At 38.0% G+C, this 12,444-nt stretch overlaps 1 protein-coding gene across 2 annotated transcripts; it reads right to left on the bottom strand.

Moving 5' to 3' along the window:
- Positions 1-709: 709 nt before the first annotated feature.
- On the bottom strand, positions 710-12,214 carry LOC108195709 (ATP-dependent helicase BRM). 2 transcript variants are annotated; one of them, XM_017362682.2, is made up of 14 exons: positions 11,806-12,214; positions 9,555-10,742; positions 8,120-9,436; positions 7,825-7,937; positions 7,489-7,576; positions 7,276-7,362; positions 6,764-6,856; positions 6,603-6,686; positions 6,319-6,522; positions 5,120-5,362; positions 3,499-5,049; positions 2,878-3,399; positions 2,212-2,457; positions 710-1,632 (listed from the first exon to the last, which is right to left on the bottom strand). In XM_017362682.2, the coding sequence occupies exons 1-14, from the start codon at positions 11,905-11,907 to the stop codon at positions 1,006-1,008; spliced, it is 6,465 nt and encodes a 2,154-aa protein (XP_017218171.1). In that variant the 5' UTR covers positions 11,908-12,214; the 3' UTR covers positions 710-1,005. The 2 variants fall into 2 exon arrangements, with proteins under 2 accessions (XP_017218171.1, XP_017218172.1); XM_017362683.2 differs by having other exon boundaries at positions 761-1,632; positions 9,555-10,727; positions 11,806-12,057.
- Between the last annotated feature and the right edge of the window lie 230 nt (positions 12,215-12,444).

Here is a 12,444-nt window from a genome sequence, read left to right as displayed (position 1 = left end):
AAAAATTAGAAATAAAACAATGTATATATTATTTTTGAAATAAAAATGAATTTAGTATTGAATTTGATCATATAGACTACATGTTAGAAATTAAAATAATTATAGGTACGTATTTGAATGTAAATGAAATTAAATTTTAGTACTTATACAAAATTTATTATATGGTAAGTTATTAAAAAATTTAACTTCATTCTAATGATATATATTAGCCGTAGTAGGATTCTGAATAATAAATAATTATAATTTATTGAACTGAAGCCAAATATTGAATTTTAGTGAAAAGGTTTTCCGGTTTTAGTCAAAAAAGAAAAAAAGAAGCGATCTAGAATGGAATTTAAAATTATCAATATAAGGCCTAGACAGACTTTTGACCCTAAAGATTTATTCAATCTAATTTTCAAACCTTAATATTTCTATATTAGAAAGTAATCATTTCTGTATCTACTTGAAAATAAAGCTTGATATCGAATTTAAAATTGTTGCGTTTAATATTCATGTGCTTCCTGCTATATTTGTAAGCGCAAAATATGTGCTTATGCAGTCTATTACAAATTTTCATGAAAGGGTTCTAATATAAACATAATTAACAAATCATATAGAAGGAATATAAAATGAATCAATATACGAGAGATTTTGTCAAACTGCTTTCCTTGAATCAGATGCAGGGTGATACAAATTCATTAGTAATATATTTGCGCAAGCCTTGCCGTCTCCAAACAACAAATGATCCTTGGACACTAAAACTTAAAAGACAAAATACTACAAATATGAAACTAGGAGTATTTCCTGCAAATCTGATAATAGACGAAATTTAATCGTTACCGCAAAGAAGAATCTTACTAGACAATCCCAGAGATCATCCAAATTTCGAGAATATTGGACAATGAACAAGGTGTATAAAATATATTGACATGTGACTGCAGATGTGAGCAAATTTATACATTCACCGACGGATAGCAATTTATTTTTTCCCTTTACTTTCACTATAGAAACTAACTTGACAAGTTACAAATGGCTGGGGCGCCGTTTTCCGGTATCTGTTCTCATTCTTTTCACAGGATTTGCCCAGCCAATGCCTCCGCTGCTACTGACATTTGCTTGATGAGGAGGCTGATTATCCCTTCCTTGCTGAATCAATCTGGTATCCTTTGACAGTGAGCCTGAGCTTGGGCTTCTAATATTACCGCCAACACTCGCAGGTGACATTGGGCCAGCAGAAACGTTTCCCGACTTTACGGAAAACTTTTCCCTATCCTTCCTCTTCTTTTTACATATGACAAGTTCTCCTGGATGAGAGAAGAGACCGGAATCTTCTTGCTGGTTTAGCTCCCTGTTGCTATTTCCAAGCCTTGTCTCTTTGTGAGGCATGTGACTTCTAATCCGAGTGTCTTCATTACTAAGCCCACGAGAAAGCGGCTTCTGTTTGTGGCTACGATCAGGATCCACCATGGTAGCTTGTTTAGCTCGCTTGCCTTGACCAGCAAGAATTTGTTTTGAAGGTGGAGCCGAAGTAGAAGCTCCATGGCCCGAGAAAGAGACAGCACCCCTGGCTTCTAGGAAATCGGTTTCTGGAAAAATCTTCTTTAATATATCAAAGAATAGATCATGCACCTTCCTTGCTTCAGTCCTTACCTATTCATGAAATAGAAAAGCATAGAATCAAATAACGCTTCTCATGAGTGTGGTGGGCGACTGGGCGTGAAAAGGTAGATGTATAGATAAATAATTCACCAATCCAATCATACAATATATTTCATGTATGCGACCAAGAGAAAGAGACTGTTACTTAACAAATATACTTTAGTACCAAGAAAATGATATAATAGATTTTCCAAATACTTATAAAATCTGGAATGTATTATGTTTCTCCATGGAGACTGAATACCCAGAAAAATTCGCCAATATAATTTTGCAAGCCTTTTCATTCTTCATAACAGAAAATCAGCACTAGAGATGCTTGCCGTAAAATGCCCGACTTAAAAAGCAACACTCTCAGCCAACACAAAAGGATTTGAAAGTCAGTGCTGAACATTAGTTCGGATCAAAAAGGTAACACCAACTTGATATATATATATATATAGACACACACACACATTATACTATTCTATATCATCATTACAACATATTCGTCTCTCTTACAGATATACATTTAAGTCCACAAGAACTCAAGCAGCATGATGCAAGCACATATGTGAAATTTATAAAGAATACCTCATGGGAAAACTTATAATACTGAACTGCGCCCTTTAACAAAAGCTGCACATCTGAAACAAACTCCATAACTCCGTTATAACCAAAGTTTTCAAGCTGATAGTCAATCTTTTGTATATGAATCTGACAGTTCCCACTCATGTAACCAGTATCTTCACTTTTCTTCCAAAGTTCTGTTAGAAGTGGCACTATTTGATGCCCTTCCTTGTCTAGTGTCCTCTGGAACTTCTTCATCACATTCTTGCACTGAAAACATGAAACATTTATGACTATGACAACATTAAAAAAATGCCACAAATTAAATCCTAATTACAACTATTTTTAAAGCACACATATCCATGTAAGCACATCACCCTAAAGTTGAGTATGCATCACAAGTACAAAACTAAAACTGGTCCCCAAAATTAGTCTTCACTACATGGATAATGATGCAGACGAGGAATAATTCACTAAAAAACAAGGTGAAGCATGAGGAAAAAACAGAGGATCACACACACACAAACCGGGAGGGGGGGGGGGACTGATATTCAATGGTCTGTCTCTTAACAGCAGAGAAAAGCAGTGCCTTTTGTAAAAAATATTTATGCAACATAGAAAAGAAGCAGCAGACTATTAAAATGTACAACTCCGGTGTAACTTCAAGTATGGTTGTGTTGTAAGGCATACCCTGCGCTGAACTCCATCTGACATTCTATGGCCAATTGAATTCCCTGCTCCATGCTTTACTTTGCTATCCCGACTTTCTTTGGAGTGTTCAGTGGCATCTTCCGAAGGCGCAGACAAGACATTGACTTTGCTAGGCTTTTGTGATGCATGCACTTTTCCAGAATTTGATTTTATCTGTAAATCTAAAGCCCTACTACACTTTAATGATAAATCACGTTTTTCCAGCTTCAGAGAATTGGGCTCCACGACCAGATTTTGTTCTCTATCGTATTTATGACCCATCTGCAGTGGTATCTGAGAGGAATCACCACGAAGGAGAGATGATTTCTCACCAGTTTTCCCTTCTGGCTTTCCTGTTGTAAGTCGAGGTCTAATTCTGATGCTTCGCTTTCGTTTTATTTTAGGTTGCACAACTTGTTCATCCTCAACTTCATCACGATCATGGATCCAACTACCAGAATGCCGGCGGTCTGCCCGAGAATCTCCGGAGAGGGCAATTTCTCCTTCCTCCAAGTCATCAGGCTGGCAGTGGAAAGTAAACAAACAAATAAATAAAGAGATAGTGCAATTTGCAGATACCAATGTGCTATTACAAATTCCAATAAGTAATGAACAACATACCAGCCTACTGGAAGCAGATCCTGGCCTTGCATCTAGCGCAGAGAGTGAACCAAATTTCTGAGAAGATAAAGAAGAAGCCATTTGAATCAATCTTCGATTGCCTGAAGATGACCCTGATGAACCTGCTTTTTCTGGTGTATGATCAGGTTTATGACTTTCTAAAGGCCGGGGATCCTCAGAGACCTCAGCGGTAAGTGAACCATCTTCCAGGCGATCCTTATTGCCAGGAGGTGAGTCACCAGAATCAACAAAGTCATCATCTTCCAGATCCTCAACTTCTACTTCATTACCAGAGTGTCCATTCCTCTCTTCGGAACTCTCTTCAAAAAAATCATCATCCAATTCTGTGTAAACAGGAAACTTTTTAGCCTTGTTCCTTTCCCTTTTCTTCTCAAGTTGAGTAGATACTTCAGAAGTAATTTCATTGGATTCCACTCCTATATTTCCCCCAAGTAATGACTTTTTCTTGGAAGATCTTTTAGCAATTGTATCATCCACTTCTTTACTACTAGCATGAAGCCACTTAGGAACCTGGTCATATCTAGTCATCTCTTCTTCCCAATCAAATTCCTCGTCCATCTGATCAAATAGTTCTACCTCCTCTTCACTTCTTGCTATCATACGATTCACCTCCTGAAGTGAAGGAACATCATGAACACTTTGTTGATATCTCTCTTCATCATGTAACATTGACTCTAAGGTTAATCGCCTCTCTTCATGTGTTGTCCTCTGGTCAAATCTACCAGCATTGATGACTTCATCTGCCATGTCAATCTTATACTGTTGAATATTATTCCGTATGAGACCCTCGATAGAACCTATATATCGATCCTTTCCAGCAAGGTCATCCTCTGAATCAACCATACCTCCTTTCCTGTAGTCATCTTCTTTCTGATAGCTCGGAATTTTATCAACTACTGCTTCCAAATAGATTACTTTAACTTCTCTCTTCTGCCCAATGCGGTGAGCTCTGGCAACTGCTTGCTCCTCATTCTTAGGGTTTGGATCGGGATCATATATGACAACAGTGTCAGCAGTCTGAAGATTTAAGCCTCTCCCAGCAGCCCGAATGCTTAGCAAGAAAATAAAGCAATCAGTATCAGGACTATTGAAGTCCACAATAGCTGATTCTCTGTCTTCTAAGCTAGTCGTTCCATCTATTCGACGGTAAACAAGTCTCCGCCACTGTAAATATTCTTCCAAAATGTCTAGGAGTTTTGTCATGGTACTAAAAAGCAATACTCGGTGCCCAGTCCTCTGAAGCTTTACTAGGATCCTATCCAGAACAAACAATTTCCCACATGATCTAACAAGAAAATCCTTGGAGAGATCATTAAAATATGGGTAATTGAGTAAAGGGTGATTGCAAGTTTTACGAAGTTCCATACACCTATTAGCTAACGTTCTAAATACTTTAGCTTGATACATAGGTTTTCTCTGACTCATCAGCAGTTCATCTTCAGGGTCAACACGTAAAGTACCAGTAGCTTTGATCCAATCATAAATGGCACCTTGCATAGCTGACATTTTACATCTTAATATAATCGACACCTGCAATAAATAAAATTATCAGAACTCCACATGCAGAAGTTGTCGAGCACATCCTGCTAAAATTGCATACCTTTGGTGGAAGTGAACCTTCCACATCTTCAACACGACGTCTGAGCATAAAAGGTTCAAGAATTTGATGAAGCCGATGAATAATGATAACTTTTTTCTCTGTCTCGAGCCAGTCATCCTCAACATTATGTGCAGGACCTTCCCGTTGAAAAGGTTTTGAGAACCAATCATGGAATGCTTTCCGATTATCAAACACTTCTGGAAGGAGTAGGTTCAAAAGTGACCAGAGCTCTTTAAGATCGTTCTGCAACATATGAAGATAATTTCACCACTACTCAAAGTAGGAATAGAATTCTAGGACAAATAACAAATGAGTTGAATATAGAATAAAGCAGACAAGACCTTAATAAACAAGTAGCGACTTAATGCTCATGTTATCGGTGGCACCAACTAAAATTCTTGATATTGGCATAATCCACAGAGTTAATGTCAGTTTGTCATAAAACAAGATTTCAAAGAGTGAGACCTTATCCGAAAGACGATGCAAGACAGTCTGGACTCTGGAGTAGAGGTTTTTACATGTTCTCTCACATAAAGGTTAATGGGTGTGCAATATCAATCACTTCTACAATTCCCAGTGATACTGACAGGATTGACCTTAAGTGCATAACCAATTCTACTACCTAACATGTAAAGTCAATTCATAAAATGGCTCCAGAAAAAAACTCATTTGAGTGAAGACATGAATAGTCTGGTCTTGTTGTCTTGTCCCTTGTCAGACTGGTGTTGATGCCGACTCAATAATGTCAAATATTATACATAAAGTAAGTCTCCAAAATATATGTAACCATAGTAACAGTACTGCGGTCAAATTTGAGACTTAAAATTTCTACTCTGAGTTTGTAACATCAAATGAGCATGTTACCATCATGCAGTTCTACTTAAATAGCTTAAGTATGGGTATACCAGCATCAGCTATTATAACAGGAAAAAAAAAACTAACGTTCTCAAGCAACGGGTTATCACATAGCAAAAGGTGATGGTTATCAAATCATTATTAATCAATGCCTAAATCTAACGAAAATTTTTACATGGATTTTTAAATAGGAAATTATGTTTTTCCACAATAACAAGTACAGGTAGCAGGATAAAGTCACAAGTACATTCATTACAAAGGCAACTTTATTTACACAGCATAAGCTAGAGCCAAACCAAGTCCGTGAAGGAAGTTAAGAGTGAAAAACATGGCAACAAACAGACCTGCAACGGCGTTCCTGTAAGAAGCAAGCGCCTTTGGCAGCGATATCTATCAAGATCGCGGGCAAGAACAGATTCCCTGTCCTTCATACGTTGCGCTTCATCAATTATAATGTACTTCCAATCAACCTTCGAGAGTTTTGAACGATCATACATGACAAACTCATACGTCGTCACAAGTACATTAAACTTCATAGCACAGACCTCCTATTTGTAGATAACAAATAAAAATCATCAGCCATTTTTACATATTTACACGGTGCGAATAAGATATTAGAAAATCTTACTTGTGAAAATAGTTTTGCGCGCTGATCCTTTTGACCAACGTAGTAAATACAGGATACTGATGGTAGCCAATTGTGAAGCTCGCTCTGTTAAACAATATATAGTTAGCCAGTTCCAAAAATAGGGAAAAAGACAATTTATATGGTTTGATGAAAAAATTAACCTTCCAGTTGACTAACACAGCATTGGGAACAATAATGAGATGTGGGCCATAGTTGCCTTTGAATTCCATCAGATAAGCAATCAATGCCATGACCTGCATATCAAAGATCAAACAACTTGGGATAACAAGTTTAACATTATTTCTGATGGTGATTGCATCACATGAAGGCTTATCAGAGCATATGAACCCAAAAGATAAAGATAAACATTGCAGTAGTCATCAACTTTAAATTTGTTTAAACATATTTTAAGTTAACAAGTTCAAGAAACAGAAAAGAATTTGGATATCAGGTCATTATAGAAAGAAGCAGCAATAGAAAGCACTTCAACTTAAAAAGACCATAATGTATGTACCACTACATTAAAATCAAACAAAAAGTATGAAGAAAGACACAAGACCTACAAATAGTTACTGCTTTCACTACCTATTAATGCTGTGATTGACCCATCATAACAACAATAATGAGGTGGTTTTTTCTATTTTTAACAAAAAAAATTAAGGCAATGATTTACCTGTACCGTCTTCCCTAGACCCATCTCATCTGCTAAAATTCCATTGAGCTTGTTGTTATACAAGGAAAGCATCCACTGTAAACCAACCTGGAATGTGATTCACCATATTTTAGAATAAAAAGGCAAAAAAAAGAAGCTACTAACAAAAAGATAGACTATAAACCAAGGGAAAGACTTTATTTAGACAAGAATTCTCAAAAGAACGTGACATACAATCTGATAATCCCGTAAAGTCCCCGCTCGTAGCATTGATGGCTGCCTGAAAACCTTTTCGTTCACCGCATGCGCAAGATTATAATACCTGTAACCACAAATAATGCATTGTACATAACCACAAAATTTAAGAAAACACCCAAAATAAAATTGGAAAAGTACAACCATAGGATACATAAATGCAAGTGTATGTGTATCTAAAACAAGTAAATTGCATATTTGCATACTAAAACTAGAGAAACGACTTTCAATTATTTGGCAGTTAGAAGATTTCAATATTGCAATGTCTCATAACCAACATCAGCAGCCTCAATTGTCAACAGTAGAATTGCTTACTTGTTGACAGAGGAGCTATCTTTTGGTGCATTCATCTCAGTAAAACGATTTCTTATTGTTACTTCCTCTCCAGCACAAGCTGCCGCAGCTCTTGCTTCTTCTTCTGATAGACCCTGTGAGCAACAAATGTACTCAGGAACTAGTGATAAATTAAAGCAAAAAAAATAACAGATCCAGATAAATGTATTATTGAAACTTTTTTAGAGTTGACAAGTATAACGCAATAACGCAATATAGGAAGCATATATATTAACACACAAACACAGAGGGAGGGAGGGAGAGAGAGAGAGAGTGCCTGAGCCCTTGCAGCAGCTGCAGCAGCATTTGCTGCCTCCTCAACCTCCTGCTGACTCTTTGTCGCAGTTATTTTACTGCCAAGTTTGTGAAGGTACTCTTCTGTCTGAGACAAAAATGACGAGAGGACAGCATACCGCTCTGCACCATCACCAGGAATACTAGTTTGTTGCTCCAGTAACATCTCCCTATACCTTTCAACATCATTATTCTTCAGAGCCTCCATCCTTTGATTGTGACCATCATCCTTCTGTTTTGAGAACTCCCTCAACATTCTCTCATGATACTTGGCAACTCCCCTATTACGTGCAATTCGAGCATCACGCATGGCCCAGTGAGCCTCAAGTAGCTTCTTACGCCACTGGAATATTGATTTCAGTTGCTTCTCCCTAATGGCTTTTCGAGAGGCTTGAACTTGCCTGCTGAGATCTGCACGTTGACGCTCACAGAGTCGTACGAATTTCCGATAAGGCCTGTCTGGCATTGCCATTATTTCCTGCTGTTGTTGATCAACTTCATCCCTCAAGCGTGCCTGCACATCCAAGAGCCTTAGCTTCTTCTCTTCAATTTGCAATCGTAATACAAGATCAGGTCTGATTCTTTTTCTTTCTAAGTTTACTGCAAGCAGATCACCAATCTTTTTAATATTTTTTGTCCTTTTCCTGATAAGAACTTCCTTTCCTTCCTCAGAAAGAAGATCCTTCAAATCATATGCCAAGGTCATATTGTTATGTTTGTTCACTGTTGCTGCTGATCCATATGAATCTTGTTTTCGTGTAAAGAAGGGAAAATCGAACAGTGGTCCATGATACTTTCTAGTAGGTCCAGTATCTTTCGGTTGAGGTGTGGTGCTTACTTGGAAGGGTTTTCTCACTTGCACTGTTTCAGAGAGAGGAGCTACTGAAGAGCCTGCCTTACCCTTATCCACATGCACATCACTTCTTGCAATACCATCTCCTTGAATCCCATGATCTTCCTCTTCCACTTTAGCAGAAGAGATAGTTGTTTGATGCTCTTCTTCTTGAGGAGGAGCTGATGGTGACTCTTTCAGTACAGCTCGTACAATTTGTCTAGAAGAATTTCTTTTCTCATCTTCAGCAACTGCTTCTCTTTTGACATTACTAAGCCTGTCATTTGATGAAAAAGTGGGCAGATCTTTCTCACTGCATTCCACACGTTTAATATGATCTTCCATGCGTACATTTCTCCCACCAGATGCATCTGTTGGCCCAGGCTGTGATGCCTGCAACATCTGTTCGTCAAGAGGTGGGGGAGCTATAGCCTGTCGTAATTCATGTGGAAGTGTTCCATCTCCTTTCTGCAAGAAGGCAAATAGAATCTTATGGTGAAAAATATATATATATATATAACAGACAGGAATAATTCACCAGTGCTGATGGTGTTTTAAATATTTCTAGAAAAATAGTGAGAAACACCTTTAAACGCCTAAAAGCCAGTATTTGAGCTTTAAGAACATGTAATTGCTGTTTTGTAAATCCTAATTGTTGTGGCAAGTGAGTGAGTGGTCCACCCTGAAATGAAGGATTCACTAATCCCCCTTCACTTGGTGAAGCTGCTGAGAGAGGAGAAGATCGCTGGATTGGCTTAGCATCTACTTGTTGGTTCTGGTTAACATATGACTGTGGAGTATGCATGGGAGGAACTCCATTATCTATCATGGTACGCTGTCTTGATAACAACTGACTATCACTGCTATGAGCAGAAAATGTTTGCAGTGGGTGGTTATTGGCATTGGGAACCAGGGAAGCAGTTGATGCACAAAACAGGCCAGGTTGACCTGTCTGTTTCATCACTTTAGCTGAAGAAGAATGGCCCAACACATCACTGGATGAGCAACCACGTGGAGAACTTTCATTTGCAACTTGTGGGGAAGTTACCTGCTGCTTTGGCATTGTGACGGACAAAGACTTTTCCCCTAAATTGGTTTCATTTGGCTTATTATGCTGTGGAGCTATCCTGGATTGCATTTGCATAAGTTGTGCCATAAAATTTGCATTTGCAGGAACAGATATATCAATATTACGATCAAGTGCCAAAGCCTGAATTGTCTGCATCTGTGCGGCCATTGCAAACTGATTACCCATATTTTGGATGTTTTGCTGATATTGTGGTATCTGCATAGGGCTTGTCATATTCCCAGGCATCAGTTGTCCAAGTGATGTTTGAACAGGAGGCTTGGAATCACTTCTCTGTTCCTCACTTAGCTTCTCATCATGACCAAAATGCTCTGGTTTCTTGTTTGATAACAATGCTGAAGCCTGAATGGACATCAGATCCTGCATTTGTATATTTCCCATCCGCATGTCATGGTCTTGCACAGAAGGCCCAGCCATTCCTAATTTGCTTGGGTGCTGAGACTGCATCCCTGGAGCTGACTTCTGTTGTGCTGAGTGATACTGCAAGTAGGAGTGCTGTGCTGGGTTCAGCATTTGTAGGTCAAATCCATGATTCCTATTATGTGTTTCCTCCCTACTTCTAGGTTGTACAAGCATAGAGCCAGAATTTGACCCAATATTTCCTCCCAACTCTCCATGAAGTCCACCCTGGAATCCTAACATAGCTTCAGTCCCATCGGGTTTCCTAAGTAACTGTTGATGGAAGGACTGCGCCAAATTAAAAGAAAGTAAGAATATAATAATAAGTATAATCATTATAAACTTGTCTTATGCTTATTTCCTCTATAATGAGCTCATTTCCTAAAAAATTTATGTACCAAAGACATATAAGAGCCTATGTCGCATACATAGAAGAACCAATATTCCTGCAGAATTGTGGGTGATCAAGCTGTATGGAGTGGAACCTCTAACCCTTTGAGCTCAAATAGAGCATTTGACTGTCACGATAAAAATCCAACTACTCCCTCCGTTTTTTATATAGGGCGCTTAACTTTTTGAACACACTTTTAAGTCTTTTGACCACATTTTACATATCTTCTGAATAAAATATGTGACTAATATTGTAACTGACAAAAAGAAAATTTTAAAAATAATGATTTTAACTATGGGGCCAAAGGACTTAAAACTGTGTGTCAAAAAGTCAAGCGTCCTATATAAAAAAAATGGAGGGTGTACATGGCCGACGGACACCAAAATGGAAGCACTATGCACACTACTGATGTCAGTCACTGAACTAACATCTTTTATTAAATTAATATTATCTTTAATATAGCCCATCAGGACAGTATATATGAATGATATAAGCACATTTTTACCTGATTGACAAGCGGAATATGACTAAAATTCTCAGAATTCAATGCAATTATGAAAACTACTTCTATATCAATATTCGGCGGTAAAATCTCAACATCAGAAGTTGTTATCCGAAAGTCTAAGAAACCGCGAGTTTGTACTCATTTGGCATGTAAAAAATCGAATAATATATATCTATCCACAACACGGATACCTATACTAATCAATGAACTAAACAAACTAAAACAGTTGGATCCGATTCTCCTAAACTAGGGTAAATCAACTCTGAGTAATTACAGTGTTTACACATTTCTCCCGGCAAACACTGAGTATCAATTACCATCGACTCCATACACATAACACTATCTCAATTTTCAACAAACGCAACTACAAATAAACAATGAATTCGAAAACATTTAAGCAAATCAGCAACATACACATACTTAAATCAGTAATTCGTTAAATGCAAGTAACTAACCTGGTGGGGTCTGTGTTGATCCGGAACGGCGGACGACGAAGACGACGGCGATTGGGAGGCAGACGCCGCCGTGTTCCGGCCATGTGCGCCGCCGGATTGCATAGAATCGAGCTCAATTAACACGAAATCACGGCGTTAGAAATTATAAATTGTTGATAATAATTAATTAATCGATGAAGTTAGAAGAGGTGAAATAAAAAGAGTGCGTACGATCTGGAAAAAAGTTTGAAAAGAATAAAAGGAGGGAGAGGGGTTTATGAATAATTTAAGGGAAGGGGTGGGGGGAATTGTGGGACCATGGATCTGGGTGTCGCCGGAGAGTAACGAAATTGGTGGGATCGTAAGCTTCAGGGACACGCGCGATTTCTGTCCACGCTCTCTCTCCGCATCTCTCTCTCGTTGTTTGTGTGTGCAAGAGAGATTTTTTTGGTTGATAAATAGCCAGAGAGATTTTTATTATGGAGTACTGTATTTAACAGGTGTGATTTAATTTTCGGTTGGCACGTAGTATTATTTATTCGGATTTTCTGGTTTGGGGCTAAATGCCCAACAAGAATTTTTAATTCAAATATTGTACTTTTATCAGTTCCGATTTTTTTAATAATAATGATTTTCTACATGTAAAAAAATTCACACGAA

The sequence above is a fragment of the Daucus carota genome, chromosome 7, assembly GCF_001625215.2.
Source record: "Daucus carota subsp. sativus chromosome 7, DH1 v3.0, whole genome shotgun sequence".
Taxonomy (NCBI): Eukaryota; Viridiplantae; Streptophyta; class Magnoliopsida; order Apiales; family Apiaceae; genus Daucus; species Daucus carota.
This window is presented reverse-complemented; position numbering and strand designations above follow the sequence as displayed.

What these genes read in the sequence shown, in the direction of transcription:
- LOC108195709 (XM_017362682.2), bottom strand. Translation starts at nt 11,907, where the DNA reads ATGCAATCCGGCGGCGCACATGGCCGGAACACGGCGGCGTCTGCCTCC. An exon ending in CTTTACGGGATTATCAGATT is followed by an intron (nt 7,363 to 7,488) that starts GTATGTCACGTT and finishes ATCACATTCCAG; the next exon opens with GTTGGTTTACAGTGGATGCT. An exon ending in AAGGTTCACTTCCACCAAAG is followed by an intron (nt 5,050 to 5,119) that starts GTATGCAATTTT and finishes TATTTATTGCAG; the next exon opens with GTGTCGATTATATTAAGATG.